Genomic DNA, 24,136 nt, shown 5'->3' on the forward strand with positions numbered 1-24,136 from the left:
ATGCATGTGTATGTGAATCTGTGTGAGTGTGTGTTGCAAATGCATGCATATGTGTGTATATATGGCGTAAACATGTATGTGCATGTGAGCATGTGGTGTGTGTGTGTGGTATTTGCATGCTCATGCACAGACACAAGGCTACACTTAAACTCACTCTGTTGTTGAGGGTGAACTTGAACTTCTGATCCTCTTCCTGCCTCCTCCTCTCCAGTGCTAGGATCACAGGTGTAAATCACCACACTAGTTGTGGGCATGTTTGTCTCAGCGTGTAGCTAACCTTGAACTCAGGACCTTGAACTCAGGTCCTCTTGGTGTCCAGATCCTCCTTTGAGTGCTCATAAAGGAATAGAAAACTTTCATCCCTGTAAAACCCCAAGCATGCGGATTTTAGAAGCTTCTTCCTAACTGCCCAAATTGCAAGCAACCAAGATGTCCTTCAGCATAGGAGGGTTGCAATAGACTGTGATATGTCCCTCAAGTGGGATTTTATGTGGTGTTAAAGTGTGTAAGGCATGAGAACACTTGGAAGAACTTGCATGCACATGACTCAAGGAAAGAAAGCATCCTGAAAGGCTTCATGCTGTGTGCTTCCACTGTGTAGCGGTCTAGAAAACAAAAACAAAACCAAACAAAAACACTATGGAGAAAGTAAATAAAGTAAATGTCAGAGATGTAGGCTTTTTTAGGGGGTTGAGGAGGGAGTAGTACGTGGCCCAGGATGGATTTGAACTTGCACTCCTCTAGCCTCTCCCTCCTGAGTGCTGGGATTACCTGTGTGCACACCTTAGCTGAGGACAAAGGAATTTTTTGCTGTCAGTTTGTTGGCTTCTTATAACAGATGTACTGTTCTGGTGGGGGTGTTGCTAATGAGCGAGGCTAGGAGTGTTTGGGGGCAGGAGGGAAATCTCCACACTTTCAATTTATTGTGAACTTAAAACTGTAGCAGAAAGTTAAAAAAAATAGCAATAAAAAACTAAATCACTTCTAGGCTGGTGAGACGCTCAGTGAATAAACTGCCACCAAGCCTAGTGTCCTCACCTTGATAGTGAGTGGATTAGACCTGCCTGCCAGGCTAGTGAACACATGACATCTTTCCTCTGCTGTCATTTAGCTTGTGAACACATTTTCCTTCGCTGATTTTGCTGTACTTTGGTGTTTCATATCAATATTTTAAATTTTCAGTATATAGATCTGCATTTACTCTATTGATTATCCAAATTAATTTTCTCTTTTCCTTCTTCCTTCCCTTCCCCCTTCCCCCCGGTTCCCTCTTTCCCTTCCTTCCTCCCTCTCTTTCTACCTTCCTTTTTGGGTAGGGTCTCATGTAGCTCAGGGCTAGACTTGAACTCACTATATTAAGTTATATCCTTAAGTTACCCTTAAGTTAAGGATGACCTTGAACTTCTGACCCTGCTGCTTCTACTTCCCAAGTGCCAGAATTACCGGCGCGCACAACCTTGTCTGGTTTCACATGGTAAAGTGCTTTGTGTGTGCTGGCCATGCGCTTACTACCCCACGTACTAAGTCTTTTGCTTTGGGTAGATTTTTATTTGTATTTAGATTCTTGAATTTGTAATTTCAAACCTATAATCTGCAAATAAGATCAGTTTTGCTTCCTCCTTTCCTGTTTTTATGCCTATTATTTCTCTTTAGTTATTATGTTAGTTGTAGGGTTCTCACGGTGTCTCTTTATCGGACTTCTAAAATGCTCAGGAATTTCCATCATGAATATGTGCTATATTTGCCATGTCATTTCTATGACCTGATTAATATAGTCACATGTGGACTGATGAATTTTAATGTTTATCCTTGCTTCCTAGAGTAAAATTTGGTTTGACAGGGATATATAATCACTTTTATATATTTTTGGGTTTTGATGTGTGATTTTTGAGTGTGATGAGACATTTTATAGCCCAGTTCTAGGTAACCAAATACCTATGGTGCTGGACACCCATCAACCTCAAGGATCAATCTGAGACAGTGTTCTGGGTTTGCGGTCTCATGCCAGTGAAGACTCAGATCCTTATGGGAGTCTGAAAAGCAGAAGCAGACTTTATTAGAGTTACAGAAAGTGGGAAGTCCAGGAAAAGTGAGAAACTTTCAAGAGTGGGAGGGGCCCTCACAGAAGTAAGATGCCATTGAACTTCCTGGTCCAGCAATTCTTAGAGGGCTACAGCAGAAACTGGCAAACGGCTGAGGTAACTGTGTGGTTTGGTCTCTGTGTCATCATGGGCAGAGACGCTCGGTGCATGTCCTCCTGGTCCACCCAAGGACCTGATCATGTACTGTTCCTTCAGTAGGGGTGACAGAAGCCTCCTCTTCATCCATGTCTGATTCTGACCTTGTTAGTTGTTGTCCATGGCACTTAGACACTGACTGGCATTGTTACCTCCAACTTTGCAGGTGTCTCAATTGCTATTAACTATGCTAAGCTAGTTTTGCACCTCAAACTTTCCAATAGGGCTGGAGAGATGGCTCAGTGCTTAAGAACACTTACTGATTTTCCGGAGGACCTGGGTTTGATTCCAGCACCCATATGGTGGTGACTCACAATCACTTATAACTTCAGTTCTGGGGCATCGAATGCCCTCTTCTGGCCTCTATGGGTACCAGGCATACATATGGTACACAGATATACATGTAGGTAAAATCAGACAGACACAAAAACAGACACACGCACGCATGTATACACACACACACACACACACACACACACACACACACACACACACACACAAAGTCAAATAAAACCTACCAAGAACTAGCTGTGTTTGCTTGGATAACTCCTTGTGTTTGAGATGGTCTGAGTTCTCTTTCCTGAAATTGGGGTGGGGGAGCTTTTTTAGAAGCTCACACTTAAAGTTACAATTAGTTGCATTAGAAGCAAGGCTATGTGTCTGGACAACGGTGCCTAACTTGCGCTTCTCGGGGGACACACCCAGCCTCTTCCTCGGTGTCCAGACTGCCGTTTTAGCACTGCATCTTCAGCCACAACCCCCATTCTCCAAACCTGTACGAGTAACCTCAGTTTCCCCATGGGCTGTATTCTCATACTGCAAGCTGGGAGCCAGCTCTGCCTCGGGGTTGAAACGCTAATATTTTCTTGTGGGTTTTGGCAGACACGTCCCTGGGAGCTATTGTCCTATGGCTCCTTCTTCACTTTTCCTTCTTGCAGCCCCTGGTTTCACTTTGGTCTGAACACTGGCCTCAAAAAGTCAATTTCTGAATGAAATTGTGTAAAATCGATTTTTAAAAATTATTCTGTAAATGTGTGTGGTGCGGGAGAATTGTTCGTATTCTGTCAATCATGTTTTAAATAAATGCTGATTAGCCAGGCAGGAGGTGTAGGTGGGAAAACCAGACAGGAAGTGGAAATGATGTAAGGAGAGCAGGAGAATTCTGGGGAGGAGGAAGTTGATTCCTCTCACTCCTACCCAGATCACTGAAGCAGCAGGTTGTAAGCTGCCCCACTGAAAAAGGTACTGAGCCACATGGCTAAAATAGATCAGAATAATGGGTTAATCAAGATGTGAGAGTTAGCTAATAAGTAGATCGACCTAAAAGGCCAATCAGCTTTATAACTTATAGAGATCTCCTGTGTGATTTTTCTCTGAGACTAAACAGCTGGGGGGCCAGGCAGGACAGAAAAACCCCCAACAAACAGCCCCCCTCATGTTACATGTGTGCCTTTTTTTCAGATGTTGAAAAGGAAAAAAAGAAAAGAATACTACCCTGGATGTTGGAATGGAAGGCATTAGAGTCAAGGGGGGAGGCCTTTTGTCCTGTGACAGGATGTGAGTCAGGATAATTACAGCCGGCCATCGGGTCTCTAGCTAGGAAAGCAGGAAAAACAGGAAGCCCCTGGACAACCCCCTCCTTGGTATTTAGGTGAAAGGTCAAGAATTTGCCACTCAGCGCACATTCTTAGCCTTATTTGAATTGACCAATGGAATGAATCCCCATAACCACGCTTTTCGCTTCTGTACCCGTGCTTTTGCTCTCCTATAAGAACCCCTCACTCCAACCTGGGGGCGCGCAAGTCTTCCGAGAGACCTTGTTGCCCCAGGTACCTGTGTATTCGAATAAACCTCTTGCTGTTTGCATCCGTAAGTGTGGTTTCGTCTGATTCGTGGGTTCGGGGCCTCTCTCGTAAGGAAGACGTCCCTCGGGGGTCTTTCATTGTGTGTATGTATATATATGAGTGTGTGTGTCCGTGTGTGCATGTGTGTGTGTTTTCACACATGTACTTGTGGAGGGGAAGATTGACTTTAGACGTCTTTCCCCTTCCTTCTCCATCTTAGTTTTTGACTCAGGGTCTCTCAGTGAACCTAGAATCTACCAGTTTAGCTGGATCAGCTGGCCTTTCAAACCCCAGGTACCCTCCTGTTTCTGCCTTTCCAAGTCTGGGATACAGGTGTGTCCCGCCAAGCCTGGTTCTTTTTACATGGGTACTGGAATCAGACTCAAGCAAGCACTTTACTGGCTGAATCATTTTTCTGTCTCCCTTCTTCCCAAAGGGTATGCTGCTTTTTTGTTTTGTTTTGTTTTGAGACAGGGTCTCTAAATAGCCTTGTCTTGAACAGGCTGGCCTTGAACTCACAGAGGTCTGCCTGCTGAAGTCAGATGCAGGATGGTAGGAAACCTGGTCCCGTGAAGTCCCCTTTCTTTCTGCTGCTCAGCTCTTAATTTCCCAGTAAGTCCTTTTGCTCCTGCTGTTTAACCAACAGCCACCACCAATAACAACATGAAAATCTTTGCCTATCTTGTTCAATTGGAGAATTTTAGAATTTCCCACTTATCACTGAGGCAATTTCATAAAATTTTTGAATATGACTACTACATATAGGCAATTGTCTTGGATTTTTTTTGTTTTTTTTTAAATTTATTTATTTATTATGTATACAATATTCTGTCTGTGTGTATGCCTGCATGCCAGAAGAGGGCACCAGACCCCATTACAGATGGTTGTGAGCCACCATGTGGTTGCTGGAAATTGAACTCAGGACCTTTGGAAGAGCAGGCAGTGCTCTTAACCTCTGAGCCATCTCTTCAGCCCCCTGTTTTTTTTGAGGCAGGGTTTCTCTCAGGATAACTGGAAATAGCTCTATAGACCAGGCTGGCCTCAGACTCACAGAGATTCACCTGAGTGCTGGGATCAAAGGCATGCACCACCACACCCAAGGCAATTGTCTTTAAGTAGAGGTAAACAGCTCTAACGAAACAAACCATAGATCCCTTCAAGTCAAGTGTCTTTTTAAAAAAAGTTTATTTATTTTATGTATGTGAACTCAGGACCTCTGGAAGAGCAGACAGAGCTGAGACACCTCTCCAACCCCGAAAGTTTATTTTTAACTATGTGTATATGTATGACCCTGTTCGTGGTTATGTGCCCGTGTGAGTGCAGGTGTGTATGTGTGGAGGTCAGAGGCTTCACATCTCCTGGAACTGGAGTTGCAGGCAGTTCTGAGGCAGCTGGTGTGGGCGCTAGGAACTGAACTTGGGTCCTCTGCAAGAGCAGTGTGCATCTTCAACTGCTGAGCCATCTCTCCTGACCAACTTCTTTAAAATGTGTGTGTATGTGTGTGTGTGTGTGTGTGTGTGTGTGTGTGTGTGTGTGTGTGAGAGAGAGAGAGAGAGAGAGAGAGAGAGAGGAGAGACAGAGAAAGAGGTGGGGTGGGGTATGGACTGGAGGAAAAGAGGAGAGAGCAGACGTGAAAAGAGTAGTAACATGTCTTACTATGAGGAGAAGCAAAGATCTAGAACAGAAGTTAAAGAAAACATTTTTTAAAAAGGATTTTATTTGTATCGTATTATTTTAAAGTTTGTGTGAAATCCTGTGTATGTGTCTTTGTATGAGTGTGTGCACGTGAAAGCAGGAGCTCTTCAAGACCAGAGGTGTTGGATCTCCTAGAGCTGGAGTTACAGGTGATTGAGAGTAACCTGACCTTGGTTCTGGAACCCCACTTGGGACTTCTGAAGGAGCAGGACATGCTTTTAACCGCGGAGCTATCTCTCTGGTCACACCTCTCCTCGCCTAGGTTTAGAGACAGGGTTTCACTATTCAGGTCTCTCTGGTCTGCAACTTGCTCTGTAGTTGAGGCTGGCCTTGAACACTCAGAGATCTGCCAGCCTCTGTCTCCAGGGTGCTGGGGTTAAAGGTGGGTGTCACCATGCCCAGTGTGAAAGAAATATTTTTAAGGAGAGGCAGATTGATAATTTGGACAGCTAGGCTCCATATATTGCATTAGGCAGCTTGAGAAGGTAGAAGCTTGTTGTAAGGGGTTTCTTGTTTGTTTCCAGACTGCCCACTCAGACCTGAAATAATCACATAGAAACTATATTATTTAAATCACTGCTTGGTCCATTAGCTCTAGCTTTTTATTGGCTATCTTAATTTAAATTATATCTTAATTTAACCTATTTCTAGTAATCTGTGTATCGCCATGAGGCTGTGGCTTGCCAGGTAAATAAAGTTCCGGCATCTGTTTCCGGCTGGGCTACAAGGCTTCTCTTTCACCCTGCCTTCCTTCTCCCAGCATTCAGTTTAGTTTTCCCTGCCTACCTAAGTTCTATTCTACCCTATCAGACCAAGTCAGTTTCTTTATTAACCAATGGTATTCACAGCATACAGAGGGGAATCTCACATCAGAAGCATAATCTGAGGAAGTGGCTTGTGACCAGGACAAAGACTTTTAATTTCACTGGAGAGAAAGCAGTGAGTGTGGGTGGGGCTTGGTAAGCTGCAAACAGGGTGATAGGAAATTGGGGATCCAATATGTTCCCTTTTCTTCAATCAAGTGGAGGAGAGAAGAAGCAAAACTGAGTATTTGGAGAGGAGAGGTTTTAGCTTATTCAACCCATAAAATGGAAATGCAAACATGAGAGACTATTCAGTTGAGATACATAGTCTTGAATATAGACAGTCTTGTTCAAATTGCGCTAAAGGCAAGGGAGCAGGAAGACAGGTGAGTTCATCCCACATGTGTCGAGAGAGAGAGGGAAAGGAGGGACAGGGAGGGAAATTGATGGAGGAAGGAAGAAAAGCAGCCCAACTGTGCAGAGAATTGGCCACAGTAAAGCACAGAATCGGAACTGACAAAGTGAAAGATGACAAGCATGATGCCTGAAAGACTCGCGGAAGCGAGAGAATGAAGTGGTTTTTTTTTTTTTTTTTTTTTTTTTTTTTTTTTTTTTTGAGAACTTTGGCACCTGTCCTGGAACTAACTTTGTAGACCAGGCTGGCTTTGAACTCAGAGATCTGTCTGCCTCTGTCTCCCGAGTGCTGGGATTCAAGTGTGCACCATCACCACCCGCCTGAGAATGAAGATCTTAACACACGGGAAGAGACACACTTGGTTATTGAGAAGCTGTGCCGGAAGGAGAGGAGGAAGGAAGCAGAGACCTGGGGGCGGGGCAGAGAAAGTGGTTTGAGCAGAGTCCGGCAGAGCCTCACTCTCCAGTGCAGGAGCCACAGTGCAGAAACCCACGTCCTCAGCTTCACTAGGTATGTTTCCAGGGGTTGTCCATACCAGACAGCGCACCTAAAGAAGGTGCCGCACAACAGTGATATTTTAGTATGGCTGTGGGAGCAGAGTTGAAGAGCTTGGGCGGGCTGCTTGTGGGTTGGGGAAGGGGTGATTATTAGAGAGCACCTCATTTGCCACACAACCCTCCAGGAGAGAGGAGTTTGGGTGAGAATTGTGAAGAAGGAATTGAGGGGCCGGGAGTGTCCTTTTTTTAAAAAAAGATTTATTTTTATTTCATGCACATTTGTGTTTTGCCTGCATGTATGTCTGTGTGAAGGTGTTGGATCTCCTGAAACTGGAGTTATAGGCAGCTATGAACTGCCATGTGAGTTCCGGGAATCAAATCTGGGTCCTCTGGAGAAAGAGCTTAACCAATGAGCCATCCCTCTAGTCTGTGAGAGTCCTTTTCCACCTGTTGTCAGGGTCATCTCACTGCCTGTTGACCTGCCCAGCCCCAGCCAGCACCAAGGTCAACCTCCTCTCTTCCCTTGGGGCCTCACTGTGATGACCTCATTCAGACTTTGGCATTTTCTTTTAGATGCTTCCCAAAAAGGAAACAGAGGCACTCTGGATCCCAGTCAACCCTGACTGCAGACCCCAGAGTCAGTCTGGGTACGCAGGGTATTAAGAGTTTTTATGGGATGTAGTCTTCCAATCAGTGATGGGGAGAAAGGAACGGGCCTGGGAATGGGAACTGGTCTTCTGACTGTGTCATAAGTTGGGACCTAACTGATGCTTTGGTGACTGAGTGGTGTGTCACCATTACCCTCCCAAAATGCAAGCACAGCAAATCCTCACTGTTGATCGCTGAGAGAGGCAACAGGAGCCAGCAAGGCCCAAATCTCAAGGCGTCCATTAGATGGGAACAGAAACTTAGACCAACCATTTAGATCTTTACTGGGGACCGAAGGCTGAGCGTCCCTTTTACTCAGTCCTCAGTGGTCGATGATTTCAATGTGGAACTGTAGGTGAGTGGTCGTGATCACACAGTGGCCCCGCAGGAGGGAGCAGGACTGGCAATTGTGGTATTTCCAGTGGCCCTGGATGATGTAGATGGCACTGAGGACTTGGCAGTACCGCCAGTGGATGCGCCACATCCGAATCAGAGACTGGATCTTGACGACCGCTCTCTCCTTGTTTGAGAATTCAACCAGCGCTTTCCTCCGCTTCTTCTCCAGGATCTTCCAGAGCGTCAGCCGCCACCAGCACTGGATGATCCAGACTCTGAGGGCTGCGTGTAGCAGGGTCCGGCGCACCAGGGTGCCACGCCACCAGGCCTGGAGCTTAACGGCTGCTTTAGTTCTTTTCTTCTTTAGCTTTTTCTAGACAGAGATAAGAGAGATTACTCAAGGACCTTCCTGCTACCAAATTTCAGGGGCTTCTTGGAAGGGCGCTGGGCTGTCTCTTAGTACTGGCTCCTCCCCTGGGAGTTCTGGGATCTAGCAGAACTCTGATGAGGAGCCGGACCTTGTCGGGACCCTTCCCTGCCATTGTGGGCACATCACCTCATTCTCAGTGTCTCAGTTCCTCTATTTTTCTTTTCTTTTCTTTTTTCTCTTCTCTTTTCTTTTCTCTTCTCTTTCCTTTTCTCCTTCTTCCATACAGGGTTTCTTTTTGAGACCGACAGCTTTGGCTGTCCTGGAACTCGCTCTGTAGACCAGGCTGGCCTCAAACTCACAGAGATCTACCTGCCTCTGCCTCCTGAGTGCTGGGATTAAAGGCGTGGGCAACCACCGCCTGATTGTTCCTCTCTTTTTCATCCCGTGTTTTCTACACTGGCCTTGAACTCTTTATATAGTGGAGGATGACCTTAAATTTCTGTTCTTCCTTTCTGCCTCCATCTCCCAAGGGCTGGGATCACAGGAAATGTACCTCCATCCTTGGCTAATAACATCGTTTTTTGCCTACTTCATTGCTGCCTAAATCAAGAGCAAACCAGAGTCACCAGAAGGGTGTGCTGGGGATAGGAGGATCAATGGTGTAGTCACACCACACGGTTAGCCCTTGCTGATTCAGGAACATTGGCTCTCCCGATGTTTTCGCCTGGGTGTTTCTTTTCTTTTCTTTTCTTTTCTTTTCTTTTCTTTTCTTTTCTTTTCTTTTCTTTCTTTTCTTTCTTTTCTTTTTTTTGCTAGCTTACCCCCCCCCCATCATCTGATTGCTCTCTGTGATAATCATGTATTTTCACTCCACAGTGTGGCTTGTAGCACTTCCTTCCTGTTCTACAATCAACCTGTCTGTATTTAGACCATTCTGCTTAATTCACAGTACTGGTGCTCTGGACTTCTAGCCCCAGGCAATTTCCGATGGGTTTCCCTCTTTCCAGTCAGCACGTCACAGTCAGACTCAGATCCAAGAGCCCAGACGGAGGAGGAGGAGACAGGGGGGAATGAACAAACGCTAACTTGACTCTTGGTCATTTAGACTTGAATGTCTATGAGGTGGAATCCCACGTCCCTAGCACATGGATACAAATGATTTGGAGTTCTCTTAACTGTGTTTAATTCAACTCACTTGTTCTCTTACCTTTAGTTTCTTCTTCTTTTTAATAATTTCATTTTCTTCAATTACAGATACGATCAAACTGCTCTTGGACTGTCACCAAGATTAAACAGGAAATACATGTGCATGAGTAAAGGCGTTCTTTGGATGACCCTGCTTCAGTATCCCCTCCTTTCCCTAGGCTGACTTGTGAAGTCCAGTGTGATGCCCGCCCCCACGCCTACCCTGACTGCCTGCTAGGTCTGGTCCTGTCTCTTAAACAAAACTTAAGCGCCATCACCAACCTGCCTCTAGATGGTTCATTAGCCCTGATTTCTCTACTTCCCAGTGTCAGGTATTAGTGACCCGCGAGAGGGGAAACTGAATTCACAATGGCTTTGTGATACAAGATTAAGATATTTGCCTCAGCCTCTCCCCCTTCTACTTCCTGATCACATATGTTCTATTGTTCCTCTTCTCTTAAGTCCCTTTTCCCAGTGGCCCCTCTCTACCTTTCTTACCTCTACAGGCATTCCAAGGGGCGAGCGTGGGGTGGGGACCACAAATCTAAAGATTCAAAGCTAGTATCTGCATATGCGAGAGAACATACGCTTGTCTTTCTGAGCCTGGGCTACTTCACTCAGTAGAATTTTCTAGTTCCACCTATTTACCTGTAAGTCTTATAATTTCATTTTTTAAAAGTATTTTTATGGTTTATTTAACTTTATTTTATGTGCATTGGTGTGAAGATGTCAGATCCCCTGCAACTGGATCTTCAGACAGTTGTGAGCTGCCATGTGGGTGCTGGGAATTGAACCTGGGTCCTCTGGAAGAGCAGTCAGTGCTCTTAACCACTGAGCCATCTCTCCAGCCCCCTCAATTTTTTTTAAATGGTTGGATAAAGTTCAGTTACGTGTACCTACCACATTTTCACTATCTATCTTCAGCTGGTTGGGATCCAGGCTGATTGTTTCCTAGCCAGTGTGAATAGGACATTGGCCAACACAAATGTACAAGGATCTCTGTAGTCAAAACTAGAAGCTTCAATTCTCGCTAGCTTTCGTAATCCTCAAAGGTTGTATGCACACTGAATGAATGAAAAAAAAAAAACCTGTACACTAGCAGGGGAGAAAAGTAATCAATAGTCTTATCCAGCTGTGAACCCTGCAGGCTACAAGAACAACTGACAGATATACACATACACATATACACTACATACAGATAAACACTAGTGCAGTAGTGGCTCCCACATTATGGGACTAACCAACCACTTTCAGGTTGGGTTTTAAGCCCATTCTACAAGATGGAACTCATATCTGGCATTGTTAGCTGGGTCAAAAGCCCAGAGCAGGATAGGTCATAGGCCCTAGGGGAGGACTTAGTAATCTTCTTCTGCTAAATGATCGTACTAATAAACATCCCCCTAAGCTCTTATTTTTATACCCACAGATTAGTGCAACTCTCAACCCTTCTCAAAGACGCTTCTTTTTACAGTAGCTGGAGATTAATACAGAGACCCAGAACCCATTGAGAAGGCCATTAAAGTTCTACCATAAATAGGCACCAAGACTTGATAGGTCCAATCTGAACCTCTCAAAACTTAGAAATTCAGATGTTACTCACTAAAAACTATCCTAAAAGCTAAGAATCTTCATCAGGAATTTCACAGGGACAGTTTGACTTGGTGGCAGACATCTGTAAGCCCAGCACTTCGGTGTTTCTTATTAGAATCATGTGTGTGTTCCATTTTGTCTGGATTCTTTCTCTTACTGATTGTTTTCACAGTTTACCCGTGTGGCAGTATGCATCAGTACCTGATAATTTTCTATGGCCAAGTAATATTCCACTGCAAGGACATGTCACGTTCTGTTCATGTACACACCCTTTTCATGGGCATTTATGTTATTTGATTTTCATTTTGGGGCTATTAGAAGTAGTGCCGCTATAAACACCCATGTACAAACTTTCTGTGAATATCCTTTCATTTCCCCATAGCTAGGCCTTGAACTTCTGGCTCATGGTGGACTCTGAGGACTCATTTGAGGAACAGAGGTCTGCTTTACATATGGATCAACCACTTAAAATTTATGCTAGTGTGTATGTAAGCTCTTATTCTTTCTTATTTGTGCCAGCACTTGTTACTGCCTGATGTTTTGATAAATTATCCTTTGTAGGGTGTCCTTCTGAAGTTTTAAATTTATTTTTTTAGAATCATGCTTTAGATTAGCTGGGGAAGGAGTGGATCTGGGAGGAGTTAGAGGGAGGGCTGGGGAGTGAATGGCTGAAAACAGTATACAATTCTCTAAGAATTAATATAAGTATTATATTTAAAGAATTTCTCCCTTCTCATAATTGATTCCCTTTCTTGTTTCATGACCCCCCCAGCCTTATAAATACACATGTAGGTATTGATACAAGCACATGTAGTCTTAAATCTGGGTTCTGTATGTATTTAATTTTTTTTAAAAAACAAGTTCTTACTATGTATCCCTGGATATTCTGGAACTCACTCTGTAGACCAGGCTGGCCTCGAACTCGCAGAGATCCACCTGCCTCTGCCTCCCCAAGTGCTGGGATTAAAGCCTCATCTGATACGTTTTAACTCTTTTGGAACTGATGATGTTAAATATACTTTGTGTGCTTATTGACTATTTGAGTGTCTTTGGAGGAATGCCCTTTTAGATCTTTTGCCTATTTTATTCATTAGAATCTTCTAAGAGGTGACTGAAACAATTGAAAAACACAGTAACATGGGATTAATAGACGACTGAGGGTAGAGGCACTTGTACACAGGGCGGATGAGCTGCACTTCATCCCTGAATCCACAAGGTGGCAGGAGAGAACTGATTTCCCAACTCTGGAGGCTGTCTTCTGACCTCAAGCCAGAAGGCTGGCTGTGGGCACCTGACACACCCTGACAACATCCCACACACACCTAAAATAATAATGTATGAATCAAATTTAAATTAAAGCTTAAAACATAAATGGCAAATAGCAGCACAGATGAGTTAGGAACCTGTTTCATCCAATAGTCCCATGGACTCTTTAAAGGAAATAATCACATTTTAAAAGATAGCAGTGCTGTCATAACACAGAAAACAGGCTTTAGAAATCAAGAACTACAAAGAACTACAAAAAAAAATTGCTGGCATACTTAGTGATTCTGTAGAGCAACTGAGCCAGGGACCCCCCCCTCCCCCCAGTAACCCAAAGGCTTTTCCAGTGCATTTTTCTTTGTCCCCTTTCTAAAATTAAAAATCTTTAAAATTTCAGACTCGTGCCCTGTATTACATCCTCTCCCCTTCTCTTTTCCCTCCAACCCTTCCTGTATCCTCCTTGCCCTGCTCCCTCTCAAATTTATGGCCCCTTTTCCTTTGTTACATGCATACATACATCACACATACACATTCATAAATACTGAGACCACTTAGTGTTTTTTGTATGTTTGCTTTTCTTGGCTGAGCACTTATTATTGGATGGCCAATTGGGGAGCTTTTCCCTGAGGAAGACTAATTTTCCCTTGCTGTCATTAAATGCCCACAGCTTTCCATCTAGGGGTGGGCCTTATGAGCTTTCCTTAAAGTCACAGTCGTTTGGGGGCAGGGGAGAGCAGGTAGAGACAGCAGAGAAGTTGAGGCAGAAGGGGAGGGGCAAAGGGGAGAGGATGAATCCTGTTGTAAAGCTGGACTCCAGATTGTAGTTCTCGGTGTGGAAAAGGACTCTTCATCCTGTCAGGAGTCAGCCTGTGGAGGTCCTCCTGGGCATTGAACTCCTCCATCCTATTGGGGGTAAATCTGTTGAAATCTTGGCATCAGACTCCTCTGTTCTGTCTCGGGAGGTCCTTCTGAGCGTTGGACTCCTCTATTCTGTTGGGGGTACGTCTGTTGAAATCTTCTTGGCATTGGATGCCTCTATCCTGTCAAGGGTCAATCTATGGAGGTCCTCCTGGGCATCAGACTCCTCCATCCTGTGGGCTGAGATCAGGATGTCGGACTCAGTGTCTTAGTGAAACATAGCCCGTAGACAGCAACAGCGGATCTTATTCTTGTTCCTTCTATCCTGTTTGGCTTTCCACTCTTTTGATAAGAATTTAAGTTTCCTCTCCCTCTTTCTCATGAAGAAACTGTTTAAAACTACTCAAAACATGAATGGGCTTTTAAATTTTGTTTTCAGTTTTAGGTCTGGGTTTTCAATATGATTTGTTAGGACTTTTCCCACTGGAGTAGGAGGAGGAACACGAAGACTAGAGATTTTCCAAAGGTCAGGATCATGATGTAATGGGTATTCTTCCTGACCCAGCCTTACACAGCAGAGTCTCTCAAGCTTGCCAAAAATGCTGCCCCTGACGGCACACACTTCCACACAGATGCACAACATGTATGCAGTGGCACCTGGGAGAAAGTGAATGAGGCTGATAGTTAACAAGGAGCCTCTTCAGCGAGATGTGCTACATATACTCTTGCCAAGTGGATGAGCAGCATCCCTGGGGCTTGTTTGGAGGTGCCTAAAAGTCAGATCCTTCATGATCTGTTTTTCTATGGCTGTGCAGAGACACCACGGCCATGGCACCTCTTGTAAAAGAAAGCAACGAGTTGGGGCTTGCTTACAGTTTCAGAAGTTTAGTCCGTTATCTTGTCAGTGGTGCACAGAGGCAGCAAGGCAGCCATGGTGCTGGAGAAAAGGGCAGTCCACATCTGCATCCGTAGGCAGCAGGAAGCGAGAGGGAGGGAGCCACTGGGCCTGGCTTGAGCTTCTGAAACCTCAAAGACCACCCCAGTGACACACTTCCTCCAACAAGGCCACACCTACTCCAACAAGGTCATGCCCACTCCAACAAGGCCATGCCTCCAACTCCTTTCAAACAGTGCCACTCCCTAAGCATTGAAATATATGAGCCTATGGGGGACGTTCTTATTCAAGCCACCGCAGTCATCTCTCATAATTTGGTTCTCTCAAGCATTTGAGCATCATTGAGCTTAAAGCCGCCGTATCCAGCAGCTTCTGCAGAGAGATGCAGGAACTGTCTGAGCATGCTGCTCTCCAGCAGTCCTGGCCCAGGTCCTCCTGGCAGTCCATAGCTGCTGTGCAGGGCTGGACTTTGGTAGGCCTGAGAGAAGGTACGTTATGAGTCGTTATAGACTAGTCACAAGTTCATGGTCAGATCTAAGATTTGTGGAACATTTCCTGTCATTCTGTGGGTAGACTAACACATGCACACGCAGGAACGACATTTCATTTGGGGCCCTGTCACCGACATAGTCAAGCCAGGATGGTGGTACACCTGTAATCTCACTGCTGGGGCGATACAGCCGGGAGGATCCCATCTTGTACATGGGAGTGAAGTCCTCTCTTCAGGATACTCCCTTCCATTGGATATGTCCCCTGAAGCCTGGTTTTGGGTCATATGGTAGTTCTATTTTGATTTTTATAAAGGATCTTCCATATTGTTTCCCATATGGCTGTCCCAATTTTTCTCTACACCCTTGCCCACACTTTCCCCCCTTGTCTCTGGATGATAACCATCCTAACAGATGTCAGGTGATGGCTCACTGCAATTTTGATCTCGGTTTCCCAGATGGCCAGTGATGTTAACTACCGTTTCATGGACCTGCTGTCCAGCTGTGTTTTCTTTGGAAGAAAATGTCTTTTCAGGTTTTTCTTTTAATTTCCTCTCCCCCCACCCCAATTTTTAAACTCAGAGTGTGTGTGCCTACAGCATGCTCTTTCACAGCATGTTTTGTCTGTTCGGGGTCTTTTGTGTATGCATTTTAGTTGAGATCTTTTTTTAAATGCTGAGAACATTCCCATTATATTTTGAAATGCTGAATTAAAAAAACTCTCAGTTTTAGAAATATTGTATTAAGGGTGAAATGTCATTTCAGGAACTTGGGAAAGAATTCTAATATCAGATAAAGCTCCAAAAATAATAGAAAGAGAGGGGAAAAAGCACACAAAGCAGTTAAAAATATCCCCTCACTGCAAAAAAGAAAGAAAAAGAAAAAGTTGATGCTGCTATTTAGTTATTTAATAGGGAGTGATTGAGCTTCTTGGCACCATTACAGATGAAAGTTTTTTAAACATCTATGGAGGTTTTGCTGGGATCATAACTGGGCTAATGTGCTCTTGTGTGTAGTCTACAGCCGGATGGAAATATGAAAGGGGAGCACCATGGCTCTGTTTGAAATGTCTCCCACAGGATCATATTTTGAATGCTTGGTTCCCAGCTGGCAGAGCTCTTTTGAGCTACGACTTTGTTAGGGGCTGGGTCTTAGCTGGAGGGAGCAGCTTGGTGGGGTGAGTGAGGCTTTGAAGGTCGTAGCCTGGCTCCTGATTCCCCTTGTGGTTTGCCTCCTGATCTGCACAACGGTAGCAGCCTCGACCACATACTCCCCCTGCCAGGAGTCGAGAAGTCCTGCCATGACTTCCCTGCCATGATGTACTAAAACCCTAAAATGGTGAGACCTAAAAATAAACCCTGAAATAGGGTCTCTCTACGTAACCCAGACTGGTCTTGAACTTGTAACTCTCCTGCTCCCACCCTCATAGTTCTAGGATTATAGATATGCAATACCATGCCCGATGCTTTTTTCTTTCTTTTTTTCTTTGTTTAGCTTTCAGGATGTGTACTGGGAAACAACTATTCAGTTTGGGACATGGCTAGGGTAGCTCAGCATTTGAATTTGTCTATTTGGTGGACACTACCAAAGTGTCCAAGAGAGGCCAGCAAGCTACATAGCTACACCAGGTCAGCGCTCTTAGCTTTGAACTGGGACTAAAACTCAAAGAGTGATACCTCTTCTGAACAAATAAGCTATAACCATTTAACTTACAGAGTGTCGAAATTTCAATTCTATTTTACATTTTGAGGTAGAAGGTCATATAGCTGGGGCTGGCCTTGAACTCCTGATCCTCTTACTTCCACCTTCCATATGCTAAGATTCCAGGCATGTGTCACCCTATCTGGCTCAATATTTAATTAATTAATTATTGTCTTGTTTTTTTTTTTTTTTTTTTGAGACAGAATCTCACTATATAGCTCTGTATGTCCTGGAAGTCACTATGTAGACCAGGATGGCCTCAAAAAGAGATCCACCTGCCTCTACCTCCCAAGTGCTGGGATTAGAAGTGTGTGCCACTATGCCCAGGTCTATATTTATTTTTGAATATTTTTTAGAGAGAAAAATATTTTAACAAACTATTAGCAGTATAAAATTTTTATAACATAGATAAAAATACATGCCATAGACCATTTCTAGAATACCATAATGCAGCTTTATAACACACACACACACACACACACACACACACACACACACACACACAGAAAAACAGTGTCAAGGGAGATGGGCCAGTGGGTAGAGCTCTCACTATCCAAGCATGGGGACCAGAGCTTAGACCTCCAGCTTAGACCACCACCCACACATGTGGGTCTGGTGGGCCGTGTCTGTAACCCTAGTGCTGGGGCAGCAGAGATAGGTAGGTCCCTGGAGCTCATTGGCCAGTCTGTTTAGTCAATGCATGAACCACATGTTCATTGAGAGACCCGTCTCAAAAATCAAAGGTGGAGAGTGATGAAGCTCCCTACTGCTGGCCTCTGGTTCACATTCACACGTGTGTGCAATGTCTGCATACACACAAACAAAAAGGTACCTAAGTGAAAACAACAATTCCTTCCTTTAAGGGAAGGATTAACGAGATTACTTCTTGAGGCATACTGTCCCGCAAGAACAAATGAGCACAAGCCTGGTTTGGATACCTTCACTTTTCTAAAAAGCCTCATGGTATGGCTAGCGCTGAGGATGAGAGTTCATTCCTCTCTGAGTTATAATAGAACTAGCATTTATACAGTTTTAGAGAGTATTATTATAGAGTAACTGAGTAGTAAAAATCATTGTTAGCCCTGAGTTTTCTGTTATTTATGCTCTAACTTTTTACCTTATTTATTTATTTAGTTTTTTGAGACAGGGTTTCTCTGTGTACCCCTGGCTATCCTGGAACTCACTATGTAGACCAGGCTGGCTTTGAACTCAGAGATCTGCTATTTCTGCCTCCTAAGTGATGAGATTAAGGGTGTGCCCACCCACCTGACTTCCAATTTTTTATTTTTTTATTTTATTTATTATTTTTAAAAATATTTATTTATTATGTATACAATATTCTATCTGTATGTATGCCTACAGGCCAGAAGAGGGCACCAGACCTCATTACAGATGGTTGTGAGCCACATGTGGTTGTTGGGAATTGAACTCAGGACCTTAGGAAGAGCAGGTGATGCTCCTAACCGCTGAGCCACCTCTCCAGCCCCCTTCCAATTTTTAAAAAGCTTTAAAGGTTTATTTTATTTTTAATAGTGTGTTTATGTGAGTGCTGCTCCCCAACAGAGGCCAGAAGAATGCCAGATCTCTCTGAACTGTGGTAACAGAGGGCTCTAAGCCTCCGGACACGGGCACCTAACTCCGGTCTTCTGCAAGAGTAGTATATGCTCTTAAGCGCTGAGCCATCGCTCCAGTGCCCCCTGTTCTAATTTAACTAAAATTAGTATATATCAATGAGGTCTGTCCTGAGGGTTGTTCTTCATGTGTTGCTGAGGACAGAGCTCTTGTGCTGGGAATGCATTCCATCACTGAGCTGCATTTCCCAGCCCCCGACGGTTTTTTAAAACTCCAACTAAGTTGGAGTAAGTACACTAAGAGTTTTAGAGGTTGAGTCATTAAGAAAACAACTTCCGAACGAAAAAAAAAATTCTTGCTTAAAAAATTGACTTTTAAAGTTAGTATACAAAGTAACGGATTCTACTACCGTGTGTTATTGTATTGCCTTTATTTTCCAAAGTTTGTGTGTGTGTGTCTGTGTTTATGTGTGTAGATTAGAGGACAATTTTCAGGAACCAGTTCTTCCCTTCCACCATGTGAGTCTTGGGATTGAACTTGGGTTGACAGGCTTGGCAGCAAATGATTTTACCCAATGAACCATCTCTCTGGTCCCATACTGAGGTATGAAGAACTTTATTGGATCAATCATTAGAATATCATCTTGCTCAGAAAGAATATGAAAAATGGTACAACCTGGATTCAGTAAAGGTTTTAATCATCAAAGCCTATGAGAATATAAAGAACGATTAATCATTTCCTCCAAATCTCCATATGGGCAGGTGTGTAAATTTGACAAGACTTAGTATGGTTGGCAAGAGAGGCAACCTCTGGACTTTCAGTGTTCTGAAATAGGTTAAATACAGCATGCAGCGTCTCTGTGTGCAGTCTTATCTTTTCTCAGTACCCTTGGGACCTTCTGCCTTCCAAGGCTGGCACTGAGTTCTCTTCCTCTTTCCTCCACTTTCCTTATGTTAGGGAGAGTTTTTAATCTTTGCTTCACTGGGGAGTGAGTATCTTGGTTACTTTTCTATTGCCATGACAAAACACCATGACCAAGACAATTTATAAAGCAAAATATTTAACTTGGAATCACATAATGGGGAGCACAGCAGCAGGCAGGCAGGCAGGGATGGCATTGGTATCGGCAGCTGAGAGCTCACGTCTGGTCCACTAGCATGAGGCAGAGAAAGAGAGCTCACTGGGAAACGCACCTCCTCCAACAAAGTCCCGCCTCCTTATCCTTCTCAAACAGTTTTACCGGCTGGGGACCAAGCATTCAAACACATGAGCCTATGGGGCCATTCTCATTCAGACCACACATTGGGTTGAGAGTCCACAGCCTCACCTCACTTCCAGCTTGCTCTCTCTGCTTCCTCTTGGTGGTGAAAGGTGAGATTTTCAGCTTTCTGCTCCTGCCACCGTGCCTGTCACTTGATGCCACGTTTTCTCCATGACCCAGTGGACCTTAATCCCTCTGGAACTGTAAACCCAAACACACTCTTTTTTTCCATAAGTGGCTTTGGATTATTGTGTTTTATCCCAACAGAAAAGTAACGAATACAGTGACCATGGCTGGGCTCTCCTTCTGTGATATTTTCATCAGTCAACAGGAAAACAAGAGTCGCCGCCAGCAGCAAGCCTGTAGCAGTCGCTTCTCTCCTGCTGATGCTAGCAGCTACTAGTTTATTTATTACCTCTCTTGGGCATTTTATATAAATTTTATATAACTCTGCAATATGTCTGTCTTTCACTTCACATAATGTTTTCAAAGTTGGCTTATGTCGCACAACTTCTGCTTTCCACGTTTATTCTTCCCCTCCCCCCTTCTCTTTCTGTGTGAATGTGTGCTCACATGCTACAGTGTGTATATGGAGGTCAGACGGCAGCCTTTCCCCCTCATTCTTACACGTTTTCTAAGAATTTTGGGCCACATATTTTGATCATATTCACCACCTCCCTCCTCCTAAATCCACCCCCACTTTCAACTGACTCAACTATTTCCTTCCCTCCACCATCAAGTACAATCTGTACTGCTGTGTGTGTGGCCTCCACTGGAGGGTAGTCAGCTCACCAGGCCACACCTTGAACACACGCCTGCCCTCCCAGGAGCTAACAATTGCTGATCGCTCTTTTTAGCCAGGGATGGAACTTCATGCCCACATCTTCTTTGCATGCTGGAATTTTGTCCGATGGGGGCTTATGCAGATTTTGTACATGCTGTCTCAGCTGCTCTGAATTCATATGTGAAGCGCCTTGCTGTGTCCAGAAGCATTATTTCCAGGTAGTCACGCATCACTTCCGAGTCTTGTAATCCTTTTGTCCTCCTTGAGTGGTAATCCCCAAGCCTTGGGAGGAGGGGCTATGCAATAAAGTTATCATCAGGGCTGAGCCTTCTTCAGGTGTTCTCTGTGCCTTGACCAGCTGTAGATCTCTGTGTTAATTGGTATCTACTTCCAAAAGAGGCTTTTCCGATGAGAGCTGATACATTAGTCTAGGGATATAACCACAAGCCATGTGGAGTCAGTTTAAAACTGTGTCTATTTATCAGAGTCATAGTGGTAGGTTTGCCTATAGGGTCTAGGGCCCCAGTAATAATGCCAGGTATGCGATTCAACTTGTGAAGTGGGCCTTAAATTCAGTAAGAAAGTGGTTGCTCACTCATGATGGGCATCTCTTGACAGGCCAGTTGTTGTAGCTCCCAGGGTCAGCGACTAGGCGAGAATGGTGGTTCCTTCTCTTCTCTGGTGCGTGCACAGCATCTTCCACCTCCGTGAAGGTTGGACTGTGTATGGGATGCTTCCTTGTGAGTAGCAGCCTGATAGCTCCTTCTTCTATGACTCAGGTGTGTGGTCTCTTTCCTCCCGTCTTACCGGAAGTTCTGGAGGTAACCAAGAGCCTTGGCAAGATCCTGTAATATCTGGGGGCCCATGTAACTCACTTGCCAACAACCTCAAAAGATGTAACCCATTGCCAGCATTGTGTTTTTTTTTTTTTATTTATCCTGTTGTGTCTTGGTGAGGCATTTTTGCCCTGGAATGGGGTAATTCTATTTAAACTCTTTATATATGGATATGTATGTGTATATGTGTATGTATGTATTTTAGGAAGCTTCTTCAGTAGTAGGCTTCCTTTAGTTATCCCTCCTGTATTCCTTTCTCTACCCTTTCCTCCAGTCTGCTTCTCAGAGGACAACCTATGGGAGTCAGTTCTCTTCTTCCAACATGTGGATTCTGGGAACTGAACTCGGGTCTTCGGGCTCAGAGGCAAGTGCCTTCATCTACTAAGCCATGTCACCAGCCTACTCCCCGACTTTTTGATAAGGCTTCTCCATGTAGCCCCGTCTGGACTCCCTAACTCAGCCTTGCAACCACTGGCGTTCCACCATCACATCTGGTTTCTGTTTAGCTTTTCGAGGAATTGACAAATGCTTTCCTCCTATCTACCAAGACTTGCCTTTTCGCTCATCTGGTGTAAGGGTGAAGCAGGGTAGAGCGAGGCTTGTACAAAGATGGAGAGAGAGGGTCACTGGGATAAAGCTGTAAAGGATACTGAGGGGTGAAAGCAGGAATGGCACGGCCGAGAGTGCAATTGTTATGTCTGTCTCCGAGGAGTTCTAATTAGATTTTAGAAGATATTTGCCTAGCGTGTGACAATTAACAAGGGCCAGATAATATGTTGGGCTTAATGTTCAGTCTATTGCAACAATCTTGCTTGACAGACCCAAATATTCTGACCTTTCTCCTAGAAGAGAGGAGGCAAGAAAACAACAAAAAATTGGAGCTGGGGTGGTAAATGTATTATTTCTGTGCTATGAGGGGGTGCTTATAATGATTATGCCAAGTGCTTGGTAGTAGACAGAGGAACTGCATTTCTCATATGTTGCGTTAGGAATGTGTCCCTTTATTCCAACTTCAAAAGACAGGGATGGTCCCAGGGTTGTGTAGTGGGATGCCTGGCTCTGTGTAGATACAGACATCTTAAGCCTCATTTCTTGGTTTGGAGGTACCAGGCTCTGTGGGGATGGGGAAGGTCTTCTCTTAAGGAGAGGAAGAGATGTAGTCTGAATCCTTGGGGTGGGGGTGCCCAATGGCACAACAATCACTGAGACTCACCAAACCAGGTTAGGTATTTATTGAGGCACTGGAGCCAATTCTTTGTGCTACAGGCCTTTAGAGGGATAGGATTTCAATGTGGAACTCTGGCTGCTTGGAAACAACTTCGTATTGAACCTGAAAAATGTCATCGTTCCGGAAGGCAATGCTGCTCTCGAGGGACTGGACCACACAGAGCGTGTTGCACACTTGACTGAAATACCGACGGCACCGCCACATGCGAACCCAGGCCTGGAGCCTGACTGCTGCCTCCTCCTCAATGACGTATATCCTCAGCAGGGCCAGCCGCCGTTTAAGAAGCTGCCTGTGCAGGATGTTCCTCCACCAGCACTGAATCACCCAGGCATTGAGGGCAGCAGCCAGCAGAGTTTGCCTCACCAGGAATCCGCGCCACAAGGCCTGGATCTTACTGGCTGCTTGGGTTCTTTTTCTGCCGCGTTGTTTTGGACGTTGGCGCTAACCAAGCAAAGGACAGGATGCTCAGTGGGTGGGGATACAGGAGAGATGGATAGAGTTTTTGTCTCCACCTCTGTCTTGTCCATGGCTGTGGCCATATCTACAGCCATGGCTCATCTTCTGAGCCACAGTGGCCTGCTTTATAAAGTGAGGTATGTTTATGCTGTGGTGTTCACAGGGGACCCACGGGAAAGACTTTCTGACCCTGAAGATCTTATGAGTTCTTCCTAAAGAAGAACCATAGGATTATAGCCTGAATCTCAGTTCTGAACCAGTACACAACACCGCGAGATATCACAGTTCCCAGGTTCTTCTCTCACTTCGTTTCCACCTCTCTCAATCATGCGGGCCCATGGCAACCCATCTCCCTTCTCCCTTCCCACTGCTGTGTATGCAGGATAGAGGGGATTTAAGGCACAAGAGAGAGAAAACCTGAGCCGACCGGATGAGAATGAAGATGGTGCCTCCTTTCTACAAATACTGAGGTCAGGGTTTCGGGGGTTCTGGTTCATTTACAGTCCTGGGTCACACTCACCTTCGGTTTCCTCTCTTCCTCAAATTGATTGATTTCAGATTCAGACTTCTGCAATCAAAACAGGGAGGCATTCGTAAAAGCCAGCACCCACGCAAAATCCCTGCAGCCCTGCTCCCCAGTCTTTCCCAGGGCCCCTAGAGTAGCCCATGACTTCCTTCTGCCAAGTAGGATCCCCCAACCCTAGGTCAGTGAATCTGACAGTCTTACACAACATTGAGCGCCCATGGCAGAGAGAAGGGACTCAGGTGATCATCCCCTTCAGTTGCTGCTCATCTGACTCCAGCAGGCTCAGGGTGGCTGATGGAGGTGATGCCCATGATGTCATAAGGGCAACTGTGACCCAGGAACTAGGTTACCTTCTCCAGTATCACAGGTTTTGGATAAAGAAGAAATATCTTTCTGTTTCTAGCCAGGAATAAACTAGAGTCTTTAGGGTGTGAGTGTGTCCTATCCCAAATATGAGTTATGGTTTGGCTACACAAGGCACATTCTGTCATTGATCACTGAGGGCAGCAGCTCATGTTGTGACAAGAAGGTACATGGGCCTCTGACCTCCCTGACTGATAATCTCCTTCTACTCTCTGCCGTTTCTTTGGGGTGGGGGAAATCCTTCTTTTAGCGGATGCAGAATGTGTGTGGAGAGTGTTTTCTTCA

At 44.8% G+C, this 24,136-nt stretch overlaps 1 protein-coding gene and 1 long non-coding RNA gene across 3 annotated transcripts; one reads left to right on the plus strand and one right to left on the minus strand.

Annotated features, from left to right (window-relative positions):
- The first annotated feature begins 3,409 nt into the window (after positions 1-3,409).
- On the plus strand, positions 3,410-4,110 carry LOC146894672 (uncharacterized). Its single transcript, XR_015001558.2, has 2 exons — positions 3,410-3,479; positions 3,699-4,110. It is a non-coding gene; the product is annotated as an uncharacterized LOC146894672 (long non-coding RNA).
- A 4,296-nt stretch (positions 4,111-8,406) lies between these two features.
- On the minus strand, positions 8,407-23,800 carry Iqcf2 (IQ motif containing F2). Of its 2 annotated transcripts, XM_048417416.3 has the most exons (4): positions 23,690-23,800; positions 23,483-23,530; positions 10,053-10,121; positions 8,407-8,848 (listed from the first exon to the last, which is right to left on the minus strand). In XM_048417416.3, exons 1-4 carry the CDS (start codon positions 23,705-23,707, stop codon positions 8,462-8,464), a joined length of 522 nt encoding a protein of 173 aa, XP_048273373.1. In that variant the 5' UTR covers positions 23,708-23,800; the 3' UTR covers positions 8,407-8,461. The 2 variants fall into 2 exon arrangements, with proteins under 2 accessions (XP_048273373.1, XP_048273374.3); XM_048417417.3 differs by lacking the exons at positions 8,407-8,848; positions 10,053-10,121 and adding an exon at positions 22,496-22,947.
- Positions 23,801-24,136: the final 336 nt, after the last annotated feature.

The sequence above is a fragment of the Myodes glareolus genome, chromosome 4 (genome assembly GCF_982192425.1).
Source record: "Myodes glareolus chromosome 4, mMyoGla1.1, whole genome shotgun sequence".
Lineage (NCBI taxonomy): Eukaryota > Metazoa > Chordata > Mammalia > Rodentia > Cricetidae > Myodes > Myodes glareolus.